Source organism: Monodon monoceros, unplaced genomic scaffold, assembly GCF_005190385.1.
Source record: "Monodon monoceros isolate NGI ecotype Baffin Bay Population unplaced genomic scaffold, NGI_Narwhal_1 Super_Scaffold_16, whole genome shotgun sequence".
Classification (NCBI taxonomy): Eukaryota; Metazoa; Chordata; class Mammalia; order Artiodactyla; family Monodontidae; genus Monodon; species Monodon monoceros.
In genome coordinates, this window is record NW_021703772.1 from 57,860,663 (window position 1) to 57,876,191 (window position 15,529).

The window sequence follows — 15,529 nt, forward strand, 5'->3', positions numbered from 1 at the left end:
TATCTTGCTAGTAAGAATGAGTAAAAAGTGATCTTCTTTTTTAGGAATTGCCTTCCGAAATATAAAAGAGAGACACTGAATCTATATTGTTCTTTAAACTTGGCATTAGAATACAGATTTTTTCTGAAGAGTCTAGGTTCTTAGTCCTTTATTTCCCCTTCCTTGTTGCCTAGAGAATATTATTGCATCAAGTAAAAGCTACTTCAGAATTTTAAAAAATGGAAATAGGGTTAATATAATCAGAGTTGTTTTTTAAAAATCCATGAATGCACTGTTGCAGAAACCAGTACTGTAAACTTTTGTTTGTTGTCTGTAGAGTCAAATAAGCAACCTAAAAAACCTGTACTTTAAATACAGATTATTAGCATCTTTGTAAATGTTGAGTTATTCTGAATTTTGATATTTGTAAGTTGCTGAAATTTGCTGACTGAAAGAGCAGCAATTCAGATTCTTACTTGTTTTTATGTTCCCAGAGCAACAGATAGTTTATTGTAATAGGTTGCCACTGGGGGCTAATTATAGTAAGCAAAATATGAACAGTCTCTAAAAATATTGCCATAGATGCGTTTTCCCCCACCCCTGCTGCTTCTGTTTTGATTCTGGGGAGTATAGTTCAAAGAATGTATAAAAATGACTGATGATCTTTACCTCTCAAAGATTTTGTCTCATAACCTCATTGGCGGGAAGCCTGTTTAAAATTCTTCTCTGCATTTTCTGGTTTTCAGTTTATCTTTATTCTCTTTGCTCTGATTTGTGCCTTGCACATTTTAATGTAAGAGCATTTATAAAACCTCAGACTGTTATTGAATCGTGGTGATTTTTCCCCTGAAGAATACTGATTACTAAATGTGGTGTATGCAATTTGTATTTTCTGTATCTTCCTATGTCTTATAGTAGCTACCATTTGTCTTAAAAATGGCATATTTCTTTTTTTGTGTGATAATACTGAGTTTTATAGTTTCTTTCAGTGACTTCAGTGCCTGAAGAACACTGCCACCCCCCCCATCATTTTAACAGTAGAAACAGGGAGGAAATTATTAGAATAGACTTTATTTTCTGACCATCAAATGCAAAACCTTCCAGTTCAATGAAATTTTATGATTAAACTGTGCTAAAGCCACGCAGAAAGGTCCATATTTAAAACTGGTCATGTGAAATTTCCTTATGAAATCATGATGTTGTCTTCTAAGAATTTGTATATGTGCAAATTTTAACTAACGAGAAAACATGTAAAAGTTACATTGTCACATTGAAATAATTGTTGTGATGATCATTTAGATTGTTAAATGTATTTGTCAAAATTCTGATCCTAGAAAAAATTGGGATGTAGGTTGAATTCTTTTTTCTTTTTGTTTGTTTGTTTTGCCTTTACCACTCAGTCAGTTTTATAGTTTTATGTCTAGCTAGCTGTAAATAATCTCCAGTAAGGTATTTATTAATAAAATTCATCTTTATTAATGAAGTTCATCTGTCCCAGAGTCTGTACGTTTTAATAGGAAAAAATTTTTAAACTGACAAACCTGTGACACCCGTATTTCATCAATAGTGACTGAAATTTTAAGTTACTGGAGTAGTAGGCCCTGCCCAGTACCCTCTATAATTGAGCCATGACATTTTGTTTAATTCCTATATATGCCTTGATCAGAGTTGATAGTTAACAAATTCTGTTTGATCGTCTTTGGGACTGACAAACCATAATGCATTCGTCATCTTCTCTGTATTGTGACTTAAATTTTTGTAATTAAAATACTCCTCAAAATGGTGATAAAATCTAAATGGATTGAGATTTTTAAAAAATCAGGTATGTCAGTCCACATAAGGAGATACAAGCAGAATGAAAGCTATTCAGAATGTTCTGATTGTTCACTTCTATTCTGTACTACATCTGTAAAACTGAAGGGGACAGTTACATTTTCATGTCAAAAGTTGCAGCATGTTAAGGATTTTTTTTTTTCTGTCTTTAGCTTGTTGGGGTCTGAACAGCTTTTCACAGTGTGATTCTATAAGAAACTTATTTTCACTGTGATTCTATAAGAAATTTATTTTACCCATGCCTCTCTTGTGCTTTCTGATTTTGGTTTAGTTGAGCTTGTGAAAACATAATTCTAAAACCTTACAAGTTCAAACCAATAATTAAATAGAATTAGCAAGATTCTAAGTTGAGAACTCTTAAGACAAGTACAGTTTTGTTGCTTTTCAATATGTATTGCTTGAATTAAACCAGGGGCCAAACATGTAATAAATGAGGCAAGTGAGGCAGGTGGGGACTGTGAGAAAGCAGAGAGAGGATGCCCTGTACGTAGGGAGTAGCTCATAGTTAGCTCCCCTTTACTGTGGGTATCTAACACTCTGAGTCCAGTGTTGTCACATCTTCTAAGTTTTCAAGAGAAGCTGGAACTCTCTTTTGCTTTTGTTGTTGTTGTTAAATCTCTTAATTTTTAAATGTTAAAAACAAATTTGAATTTGGAAAACAGCAAACCAAACAAAACTGAGCCAGTTTTGACCTCAAGATACCAACTTGTGATCTCTGAACTTGATTAACAATGTATTGTCTCTAGATACTGAGAATTTCATTAATAAGTGCATAAACATTGACACTTCTAAGGTGATTGAAAAATGTTGAGTACTTTAATTATATGTCTTCTCATCTTGAAGTTAGCTATTAATTTTTGGTGAATCATTTAATGATTGTGCAATTTAAATTTTCAGTTGAGTTCTGGTTTAAATGACAAAAAAACTATAAATTGAGAAGGGCCTGAATTAATTACTCTTTATTACAATGTATGATTTTTTAATGATCCTTTTGATGGGTATTCCCTGAATTCATATGTTATATTCAGTTATACAATATCCAAAGGCCCTCCCTTTATATATATTTTTATTAAAAATGAGTCTTAAAGATAGACTAACCATTGGTAGCCAATAAGGAGGCATTTGTCTAAAAATTACTCCTCTCCATGAAATAGAACTATACTCGTTGAAACTCTGATGAAAACAAAGGGTGAAATTCTCATGTGATGATATTTTGCTCTTTTTTTCATACTGGCTTAATATTTGCTTGCTGAATAGGTAAATGCATTATTGGTGATAACCAGATACTACAGTATTTGTGCTTTGAATCAAAATCAACATTTTACTTTCTGTAGTAACTTTTAATGTCCTTCTTGACCACCATTCAGTTTTCGTAATTCAGTTTCTATAGGTGACCCTACTTTCCAAAGCATTTGCTTGACAAAGGGAAACAATTGATCTTTTGAGAATTGCTGGTCAAAACAGAAATGTGAACTGAATTTTCACATCTTAGAGTTATAGTTACCAACAGGGAGGAATGGACCTGAAGCATGGACCTTTTTGCATATCATGATTTGGTTCTCTTGGGAGGATGGAGATTTACAAATACCTCTGAGTGGTACACATGTGCTTTCAAAGTCAGGGCCAGACAAATTTAGTTTCAGTGCTTTCTTTCTTCCCTTCCCCATCTCAAAATTATTCCCTTCATATCATCTCTTTAATCCATACAAATATATTCACAGTAGTATTTTTGAAAAACTAACTCTCACAGTAAAATATGGGTATCTAAAACTATTTTGATATGTTACGTCTCGTAGGGATTTTTGCAACCAGGGATAAGGCAAAGGAATACATTTCTCTCAGTAGATTTCAAACATTATTAAATGAGAAGTGTTTTGTTTATTTTTTGCTTCTTAAACAGTAAAGCTGTATCTTCTTAGCACCTTTTAAATTATAGCATTACCATGTTGTTATGTTTTGGTGATGAACTGTGGATGCATGCTGGTACCCAAATATTATTGTAAAGAATTTTATGTATTAGTATCAGTCACCTACATATAATAATAGCTAGTCACCTACATATAATAATAGCTAGTCTTTATTGAGTGTTTACCATGTGCCGGGGACTATTTTAAGTCTTTCACATATAGTATTTAATCCTTTCAGTAGTCTATGAAGTAGAAACTATTTTTATCCCCATTTTCAAATGATGAAAGCCAAGGCTCAGTATGCATTGTTAGAGGCAGAGCCCCAGTGTTCAGACCCCAGGTGGTCTAGTTCAGGAATTCAGATTTGCAACTGCAATACTCTGTTGCCTTTACATAGCAATACAGAACAGCGATGTGTGTCTGTGTATGTTCTCAGTATATTTAGTGTATGTATACACACATATACATATACATAGTCTAATTGTATATGTTTATATATGTCCCTATACTATATATGAATGAATATGATCAGAGGTGGAGTCTATATAATGACAGCTGAAATGTGAGCCATACATTGTCTGACAACCCCAGATGCTGGGTAGTTTGATGTTATATTGACCAAATGTCTATGTATTTAAATACAGCATTAAATTCAATTATATGTGATTATATGTGTAGAAATAGAAAACAGATTTTCTCCAAGAGATAAACTCAGACCTACGTAAACACACTTTCTCTGATAACTACACGTTCTATTCATTTTTTCTTTATTTTAAGTCAAGAAGCCTGAAGTGGGTCTTAGAAGGACATGGTATTGGTATAATTTTCACCAATCCATTTTCAGATACCCTAAAAATTATCCTCTGGCAAGCTATTCAAGTGTCTGAATTCTCTCTTTTGCTGCATTTACCCTAGTTGAATAAGTGGTGGTAACTTTGGCTCAGAAATTTTGTTTCTAGGGGAGATTATCTTTGAAGATAGATGTTCGCAATATAAATAGGGGAGAAAAACAGTGTATGTGTTACATCTAGCCTATTAATCCTAATTTTAGTTTCAAGTTTGACACTTAATAATGTACTTTTAAAATATACAACTAGTATTTGTTTATAGCAGAGGCATGCTTTATGTAATATATCCACAAAAATTGGGGAAACTAAATGACCAGATTATGGAGAACAGAGCCAAATATCCAATACTGATTTGTTATAACACTTCTGTGGATTATGATTTTCTTATTTGTGTTTGCTCCTGGGCTTTCACTAAATTTAGTTTGGTTTACTTTCTTTGCTTCATAGCAAAATTTAATTTAATAACAAATAGGACTGTACCACAGTTTTCTTATGAACATAAAAAAGCAGGCAGGTTTTGATTCCTAATATATTCAGATGCTCTACATAAGGGAAACTGACATGTTTTATTTTCTAACTTCCCAGTATATCAACTGCAACAAGAAGCCCCTCATCCTCGGAGAATTACCTGTACTAATGAGGTGGGTGTAATGAAACCATTACAACGAAATGTCTCTCAATCATTTGTTTCCCAAACTTTGACCTTCCTCAGTGACATGGTTATTTGTGGGATTAACTTTTGATGCTACTTAGCATCATAAAATTGTAACTTGAATGCATTTTTCTTAACATTCTTCTCACTTGAAATAACTACCACTTTTTAATGGACTGTTTGGAACACAGGATAGAATAAGACAGTATAGTTTTAAGTGACGTTAGTATTCTTTCCAGTGAATTTTTACATTCTTGCATTTTTTAGTGTTTTATTCTTTACATTTTAAAACAGAGTTTGAAGGCATCATTGTAGCATTATTGAAGTAATTTTTCCATTAAAAAAAGATCTAAATCATTTTAAAAAGCAAAAGTCAAAAGCAAAATCATGGACAGTTCACCAAAAGAGATATGACATATATGACATGACAGTATATGAAAAGATGTTCAACTTCATTAATAATAGAAATGCAAATTAAAATACACAGTGAAAAATTTCACTTTTCAGATTGGCAAAAGTTCAAAAACATAGAATATACCCCTTAGCTGGTAAACCTGTGAGGAAATAGGCACGCATGTATTGCTGATGGGAATGTGAAATGCTACAACTTTACGAGAGTTTTGTAATATCTAACATCTGCATTTACCCTTTGACCTACCAGTCCAAATTCTAGAGATTTACTCTGATGAATTGCCTGTACAAATATGGAATAGCATGCACTCAAAGTTTTTCATTGTAGGATTATTTGTAATAGCAGAATATTGGAAAAAATCTAAATGCTCATAGGCGACTGATAGAATAAATTATAATACTAAAAAGAAGAAGGAAGATTTCTACAAGCTGATATGGAATGATTTCCATATGCAAAATGTATATATAGTAATTATGGTCCCTTTTTAGTAATAAAGAAGGGAAAATAAGAGAAAAAGCTTATTTTTGCAAAAGAGAAACACAGGAGAGTTAACCCAGATACGAGTGAAATAGTTTTCCATAAGGAGTGGGTGAGGATCAATGTAGAGGGGATAAGGATGGAAGTGAGATTCCTCTGAGGGTGTGTTTTTATATAGTTTTGACTTTTGAACTATGCAAGTGTTTCACATATTCAAATATCCAAATTAAATAAAAATGATTTTAAAAACCCTAAAATTGAATACAAATAGAAACAAATGAACCTAACAAATTCATAACATAATCACTCAAAATTAATTTAAGTAGTTTTAAAACATATTATTTTGGCTATACAAATATAGAGGGAAATATTCTAAGATCCCTAGCCTACAAAAAGATCTTTTAACTATAGTTATTAGATTTGTTGTTTTAGTGGTACTTGTTTAGAAATTCTGCAGTTATTTTGTTATAGGATAGAGCAAATAAGTAATTATATTGGATTTTAGGGAACCAAGGTTTTTAGGAGATATTAATATGGAATAGGGGAAATTGAGAGGCACACTGTGGTATTGAATTTGAATTGGAGGTATTAATAAATACCTATGACATCATAGATTTTTTAAAATGTATTTTCCATCTCAGTTTATGGAAAGGGCTTAGAAGCAGTGATGCCCCAGTAAGAACGAATAAACCCAGTGTCCAAATTTTAGTTTCCAAATACTGTTTGCTACTAAAAGGAGCCAGTGCTCCTTAGAGAAATTCCTGATTGTAGAATATGGGGCAGAGAGGTCCAGGAACATCTTATGTCAGAAAGCAAGAAGGGCTCAAAAATGGATGAGGATGTGTCAAAAACACATAGGAGCCCACTTGAAGAGTTCCCAAAAGCAAAATTTGGGACCATTTGACATCAAAAAGAATAATGATAGTAATGAATTACAACACATTGAATGAAAAAAGAATGCGTAAGTCTATAATGATACTTACAAAAAAACCTATCCCAATACAAAGAGGGAAAAGAAAGGGGAGAAAATTGTTCTTTCCAGCACTAGTGCCTAAAAATGTAGAAAGAATGATAATGATTTTGCACTGATAATTGAGTCAGGCAAGGATCACCACTAGACGTTAAAACATTGAATAAAAGGTTGTAGGTAAACAGAATAATCACATGGTCTTGATTATTTATGAACTGCAAAGAGAAAAATATTTTCATCTTTATAGTGGAGAAGTCTAACAGTCACACCTTTAGTCAGGTGATCAAATTTAGCATTACCTGCAATGGGACAGACTGACACGTGTCTCCTAAACGATGCAATGAAACATACACAGCATCATTTATGTAGTATTTCTGCCTAAAATGTTTAACTTAAATCTGTTTATGAAGTATAAGTCAGACCAATCCAGAATGTGTACATTCTGTAAGACAACTGTTCTGGGCTTTTAAATAATTTCATTTTCATAAAAGAAATAACAGTTGTGGGACCATTCTAAAGTAAAGGAGACCAAAGAGGCATGCCAACCAAATGCAATGCATGCACCTCGATAGAGTCCTGGTTTTATACATATATATATATATATATATTTTTTTTTTTAAAGCTACACATTCTGGGTACAGTTGGAGAAATTTGAATGTGGACTATATATTAGGTAATATAAAGTCGTGGTAACTTTCTTATGATATACTGTTGAAAAGAATTGCGTCTTCATTGTTTAAAAAAATGTTGAAATGGATTTTGTTATTGTGACATCTGGTTTAAAAAAACATTAAATAACTCTGAAAGCACATAGTCACAAAGGAATGAATTTACAAAATTAGGCAGGGATTTCATGAGATTACCTTTTATTTATTTATTTTTGGCTGCATTGGGTCTTCGTTGCTGCGTACAGGCTTTCCCTAGTTGCAGTGAGCGAGAGGCTACTGTTCATTGCCGTGTGCGGGCTTCTCATTGTGGTGGCTTCTCTTGTTGCGAAGCACGGGCTCTAGGCACGCAGGCTTCAGTAGTTTCAGCACGAGGGCTCAGTAGTTGTGGCATGCGGGCTCAGTAGTTGTGGCACATGGGCTTAGTTGCTCCGAGGCATGTGGGATCATCCCGGACCAGTGCTCAAACCCATGTCCCCTGCATTGGCAGGCAGATTCTTAACCACTGCGCCACCAGGGAAGTCCCGAGATTACCTTTTTTGTTTCCACCCCCCCGCACCTACCTCCTTAACCACTCCTTCTCAATCCTGGAAGGGCATCAGAATCACCTCTAGATCCTTTAAAAACATACGTATGTTCAGGCCCCTTCTCAGACCTTTTGAAGTATGATCTTTGGTAACGGAGCTCAGAAATCTGTATGTATAGGAAGCCCACAAATGATTCTGACCTACAGAGATGTTAAGTCAGCACACTTTTCTTTTAAATCTTTGAAAAAAGAGGATACTTCATGCATGCCCTGGTATGGAGTAATCTCCTGGAGGGAGACCTGGAGCACTCAGCCCTCCCACAGGTGAGTCATCACCAGCTAGGTACTGAGGCAGCACAGAGACCAGACTCCATTTGGCCCTTTACTCATCTTTGAAGATTCTGCTGTGTTGCCCACTGCTGCTGAGACTGGTATATGTTTAGCACTGCAAGTCTTTAGTTATGATATTGCAAAAAATAACATCTTGAAGATGTTTTGACAAATAAATTTGACTTTTGAGTTATTCCTGAGAGAGTTAAAAAGAAAGTTCCAAGGAGTTTCTGAGGAGAGATTGTTCAACTAAGCTTCTACATTGCTGATTTTGCTTTAGGTAGTTACTTGTGCTACTACTTTATCTGCTTATTAGCAAATTGAAGTTTTTCTTCTTCATTTATCCTTGTCTGCTAGAAATGCTTGTCATTTTCCACCTGTACAGGTTCTGATGACTTCACTTTACTCATCCTCTCAAATATTCATCTTTGAACTAAGATGAGCTCTTTATTCATGGGCATAAAGAGAGACGATTAGTAGAAATGGACTCGTGTTTTTCCATTACATTTCTTTTTTGTTTGTTTGTTTTTGCGGTACGCGGGCCTCTCACCGTTGTGGCCTCTCCCGTTGCGGAGCACAGGCTCCGGACGTGCAGGCTCAGCGGCCATGGCTCACGGGCCCAGCCGCTCCGCGGCATGTGGGATCCTCCCAGACCGGGACACGAACCCGTGTCCCCTGCATCGGCAGGCGGACTCTCAACCACTGTGCCACCAGGGAAGCCCTCCATTACATTTCTTAATCATGTCTTAGTTCACTATGATGATCCACCATTTTCTCTGTTTCAGAGAACTGTCAGAATTGTCAACTATCATGTATTGAGGGCTGTGATTTGTATAGGACAAGTTTAGAAGCTTGAATACCAATAGTTTGTCAAAGGTCCTGTTTCAGTAGAATCATAGGATGTTTTAAGAGACCATCCAGTCCAACATCTATACCGTATCTCTGAGATAGCTTTGTGCCTTCCAGGGGAATTAATGACTTCGTTGTAGCCATTCTGTCTTCAAAGAGCTCTAGCTGAAAGAAGGTTTGTTCTTCAGCTGTATTAAATGCTCTCTCTCTGAACCTTCTAGTTTCAATTCTAGTTTTGTCCTTGGACTTTTGCAGAATCAGTCAAATCCTTCCCCACATAACAACCTTAGGAAACTTAAACTTCAACCTTTAGAAACTTGATGCTGCACCTAAATTTCTCTTCTCAAGCTACAAAATGAGTTACTCGTAAGCACTGTTTCCCAGAATAGACATACCAATCACAACCAAATACGTTATTGAGAGAGTTGGCAAAGACCTGAATCATAATCACTTGTCTGAAACTGGGTCTTTTCCTGTTTCCTTTCCCCTCTTCTAGTGCCAGTTCATTTAATTCTGTTCTGTTCCTGGCCTCTTAGATAAACTTAACTTTACATTTTATTTTATTTGATAAGAATACTGGTGAAAGACAGCAGAATCTTCTAAGAGAGTTATTTAAAATAACTAGAAATTAATATTTCTGAAGGACGCTTTAAGGTCCAAAAGCCACCTTTAGTAAATGAGTGCACAAAGGCATCCTGCCAAGCATTTGGGGAGATCCATAACTTTTGCAGTGCTTTAAAGCAATTCTGTGATTAGTATTACAGAAAGATAATCTATCATGAAACTACATCATTAAAATAATCTCTGCCTTATCTTGTTTCTGTATTAAAAGTTATCTGTGTTCACTTCAAAATGCTCTTAAATCAAAGATCTTTCTGAATCTAAAGGCTTTTGTAGGCAGTCTCGTCTCAGTAATTATAAAGTGTTTCATGTTACTAATTTTATTTTTAATTTATTATTTTTATTTTAAACATTTTATCAAGAAGTCACTTTTTTTTTTAAATACAGCAGGTCCTTATTAGTCATCAGTTTTATACACATCAGTGTATACATGTTAATCCCAATCTCCCAATTCATCCCACCCCCACCCCCCTGCCGCTTTCCCCCCTTGGTGTCCATACGTTTGTTCTCTACATCTGTGTCTCAGTTTCTGCCCTGCCAACTGGTTCATCTGTACCATTTTTCTAGGTTCCGCATATATGCGTTAATATACGATATTTGTTTTTCTCTTTCTGACTTACTTCATTCTGTATGACAGTCTCTAGATCTATCCATGTCTCAGCAAATGACCCAATTTCGTTCCTTTTTATGGCTGAGTAATATTCCATTGTATATATGTACCACATCTTCTTTATCCATTCATCTGTCGATGGGCATTTAGGTTGCTTCCATGTCCTGGCTGTTGTAAATAGTGCTGCAGTGACCATTGGGGTGCATGTGTCTTTTTGAATTATGGTTTTCTCTGGGTATATGCCCAGTAGTGGGATTGCTGGATCATATGGTAATTCTATTTTTAGTTTTTTTAAGGAAACTCCATACTGTTCTCCATAGTGGCTGTATCAAATTACATTCCCACCAACAGTGCAAGAGGGTTCCCTTTTCTCCACACCCTCTGCAGCATTTGTTGTTTGTAGATTTTCTGATGATGCCCATTCTAACTGGTGTGAGGTGATACCTTATTGTAGTTTTGATTTGCATTTCTCTAATAATTAGTGATGTTGAGCAGCTTTTCATATGCTTCTTGGCCATCTGTATGTCTCTGGAGAAATGTCTGTTTAGGTCTTCTGCCCATTTTTGGATTGAGTTGTTTGGTTTTTTTAATATTGAGCTACATAAGCTGTTTATGTATTTTGGAGATTAATCTTCTGTCCATTGATTCCTTTGCAAATATTTTCTCCCATTCTGAGGGTTGTCGTTTCGTCTTGTTTATGGTTTCCTTTGCTGTGCAAAAGCTTTGAAGTTTCATTAGGTCTCATTTGTTTATTTTTGTTTTTATTTCCATTACTCTAGGAGGTGGATCAAAACAGATCTTGCTGTGATTTTATGTCAAAGAGTGTTCTTCCTATGGTTTCCTTTAAGAGTTTTATAGTATTTGGTCTTACATTTAGGTCTCGACCCATTTTGAGTTTATTTTAGTGTATGTTGTTAGGGAGTGTTCTAATTTCATTCTTTTACATGTAGCTGTCCAGTTTTCCAAGCACCACTTATTGAAGAGGCTGTCTTTTCTCCATTGTATATCCTTGCCTCCTTTGTCATAGATTAGTTGACCATAGGTGTGTGGGTTTATCTCTGAGCTTTCTATCTTGGTCCATTGATGTATGTTTCTGTTTTTGTGCCAGTACCATATTATCTTGATTACTGTAGCTTTGTAGTATAGTCTGAAGTCAGGGAGTCTGATTCCTCCAGCTCAGTTTTTTTCCCTCAAGACCACTTTGGCTATTTGGGGTCTTTAGTGTCTCCGTACAAATTTTAAGATTTTTTGTTCTAGTTCTGTAAAAAATGCCATTGGTAATTTGATAGGGATTGCATTGAATCTGTAGATTGTTTTGCGTAGTGTAGTCAGTTTCACAATATTGATTCTTCCAATCCAAGAACATGGTATATCTCTCCATCTGTTGGTATCATCTTTGATTTCTTTCATCAGTGTCTTATAGTTTTCTGCATACAGATCTTTTGTCTTCCTAGGTAGGTTTATTCCTAGGTATTTTATTCTTTTTGTTGCAATGGTAAATGGGAGTGTTTCCTTAATTTCACTTTCAGATTTTTCATCATTAGTGTATAGGAATGCAAGAGATTTCTGTGCATTAATTTTGTATCCTGCAACTTTACCAAATTCATTGATTAGCTCTAGGAGTTTTCTGGTGGCATCTTTAAGATTCTCTAGGTATAGTATCATGTCATCTTCAAACAGTGACACTTTTACTTTTTCTTTTCCAATTTTTATTCCTTTTATTTCTTTTTCTTCTCTGACTGCCGTGGCTATGACTTCCAAAACTATGTTGAATAATAGTTGTGAGAGTGTCCACATTAGTGGACAGAGTTTTTCACCATTGAGAATGATGTTTGCTGTGGGTTCGCCGTATATGACCTTTATTATGTTGAGGTAGGTTCCCTCTATGCCCACTTTCTGGAGAGTTTTTATCATAAATGGTGTTGAATTTTGTCAAAAGCTTTTTCTGCATCTATTGAGATGATCATATGGTTTTTATTCTTCAATTTGTAAATATCGTGTATCACATTGATTGACTTTGTGTATATTGAAGAATCCTTGCATCCCTAGGATAAATCCCACTTGATCATGGTGTGTGATCCTTTTAATGTGTTGTTGGATTCTGTTTGCTAGTATTTTGTTGAGGATTTTTGCATCTATATTCATGAGTGATATTGGTTTGTAATTTTCTTTTTTGGTAGTGTCTTTGTCTGGTTTTGGTATCAGGGTGATGGTGGCCTCCTAGAATGAGTTTGTGAGTGTTCCTTCCTCTGCAATTTTTTGGAAGAGTTTGAGAAGGATGGGTGTTAGCTCTTCTCTAAATGTTTGATAGAATTCATCTGTGAAGCCATCTGGTCCTGGACTTTTGTTCGTTGGAAGATTTTTAATCGCAGTTTCAGTTTCATTACTCGTGATTGGTCTGTTCATATTTTCTATTTCTTCCTGGTTCAGTCTTGGAAGCTTATGCCTTTCTAAGAATTTGTCCATTTCTTCCAGGTTGTCCATTTTATTGGCACAGAGTTGCTTGTAGTAGTCTCTTAAGATGCTTTATATTTCTGCAGTGTCTGTTGTAACTTCTCCTTTTTCATTTCTAATTTTATTGATTTGAGTCCTCTCCCTCTTTTTCTTGATGAGTCTGGCAAATGTTTTATCAATTTTGTTTATCTTCTCAAAGAACCAGCTTTTAGTTTTATTGATTTTTGCTATTGTTTTCTTTGTTTCTATTTCATTTATTTCTGCTCTGATCTTTATGATTTCTTTCCTTCTGCTAACTTTGGGTTTTGTTTGTTTTTCTTTCTCTAGTTCCTTTAGGTGTAAGGTTAGATTGTTTATTTGAGATTTTTCTTCTTTCTTGAGGTAGGCTTGTACAGCTATAAACTTCCCTCTTAGAACTGCTGTTTTTTTTTTTTTTACATCTTTATTGGAGTATAATTGCTTTACAATGGTGTGTTAGTTTCTGCTTTATAACAAAGTGAATCAGTTATACATATACATATGTTCCCATATCTCTTCCCTCTTGCGTCTCCCTCCCTCCCACCTTCCCTATCCCACCCTCCCTATCCCACCCAAGAACTGCTTTTGCTGCATCCCGTAGGTTTAGGATCGTCGTGTTTTCATTGTCATTTGTCTCTAGGTATTTTTTGATTTCCTCTTTGGTTTCTTCAGTGATCTCTTGATTATTTAGTAACGTATTGTTTAGCCTCCATGTGTTTGTGTTTTTTACGTTTTTTTCCTTTTAATTCATTTCTAATCTCATAACGTTGTGGTCAGAAAGGATGCTTGATGTGATTGCAATTTTCTTAAATTTACTGAGGCTTGATTTGTGACCCAAGATATGACATATCCTGGAGAATGTTCCATGCGCACTTGAGAAGAAAGTGTAATCTGCTGTTTTTGGATGTAATGTCCTATAAATATCAATTAAATCTATCTGGTCTACTGTGTCGTTTAAAGCTTCTGTTTCCTTATTTATTTGCATTTTGGGTGATCTGTCCATTGGTGTAAGTGAGGTGTTAAAGTCCCCCACTATTATTGTTACTGTTGATTTCCTCTTTTATAGCTGTTAGCAGTTGCCTTATGTATTGAGGTGCTCCTATGTTGGGTGCATATATATTTATAATTGTTATATCTTCTTCTTGGATTGATCCCTTGATAATTATGTAGTGTCCTTCCTTGTCTCTTGTAACAGCCTTTATTTTTATTATTATTTTTTTGCAGTATGCGGACCTCTCACTTTTGTGGCCTCTCCCGTTGCGGAGCACAGGCTCCGGACACGCAGGCTCAGCGGTCAGGGCTCACGGGCCCAGCCGCTCCGTGGCATGTGGGATCTTCCCGGACCAGGGCACGAACCTGTGTCCCCTGCATCGGCAGGCGGACTCTCAACCACTGTGTCACCAGGGAAGCCCTTACAGTCTTTATTTTCAAGTTTATTTTATCTGATATGAGTATTGCTACTCCAGCTTTCTTTTGATTTCCATTTGCATGGAATATCTTTTTCCATCCCCGGACTTTCAGTCTGTATGTGTCCCTAGGTCTGAAGTGGGTCTCTTGTAGACAGCATATATATGGGTCTTGTTTTTGTATCCATTCAGCAAGCCTGTGTCTTTTGGTTGGAGCATTTAATCCATTCACGTTTAAGGTAATTATTGATGTGTATGTTCCTTTGACCATTTTCTTAATTGTTTTGGGTTTGTTTTTGTAGGTCCTTTTCTTCTCTTGTGTTTCCCAGTTAGAGAAGTTTCTTTAGCATTTGTTGTAGAGCTGGTTTGGTGGTGCTGAATTCTCTTAGCTTTTGCTTGTCTGTAAAGCTTTTGATTTCTCCATCGACTCTAAATGAGATCCTTGCCGGGTAGAGTTATCTTGGTTGTAGGTTCTTCCCTTTCATCACTTTAAGTATATCACGCCAGTCCCTTCTGCCTTGTAGAGTTTCTGCTGACAAATCAGCTGTTAACCTTATGGGAGTTCCCTTGTATGTTATTTGTCATTTTTCCCTTGCTGCTTTCAATAATTTTTCTTTGTCTTTAAGTTTTGCCAATTTGATTACTATGTGTCTCAGCGTGTTTCTCCTTGGGTTTATCCTGTATGGGACTCTCTGCGCTTCCTGGACTTGGGTGGCTATTTCCTTTTCCATGTTAGGGAAGTTTTTGACTATAATCTCTTCAAATATTTTCTCGGGTCCTTTCTCTCTCTCTTCTTCTGGGACCCGTATAATGCGAATGTTGTTGCGTTTAATGTTGTCCCAGAGGTCTCTTAGGCTGTCTTCATTTCTTTTCATTCTTTTTTCTTTATTCTGTTCCACAGCAGTGAATTCCACCATTCTGTCTTCCAGGTCACTTATCTGTTCTTCTGCCTCAGTTATTCTGCTATTGATT

General features: G+C 35.6%; 1 protein-coding gene across 1 annotated transcript in view; it reads left to right on the plus strand.

Moving 5' to 3' along the window:
• Window positions 1-15,529, plus strand: part of CHN1 (chimerin 1) — a 175,969-nt gene that overhangs the window by 45,649 nt on the left and 114,791 nt on the right. The window contains exon 4 of the mRNA XM_029225827.1: window positions 5,153-5,208. Within this exon, the coding sequence (XP_029081660.1) occupies window positions 5,153-5,208 (56 nt within the window). The remainder of the gene's footprint in view (window positions 1-5,152; window positions 5,209-15,529) is intronic.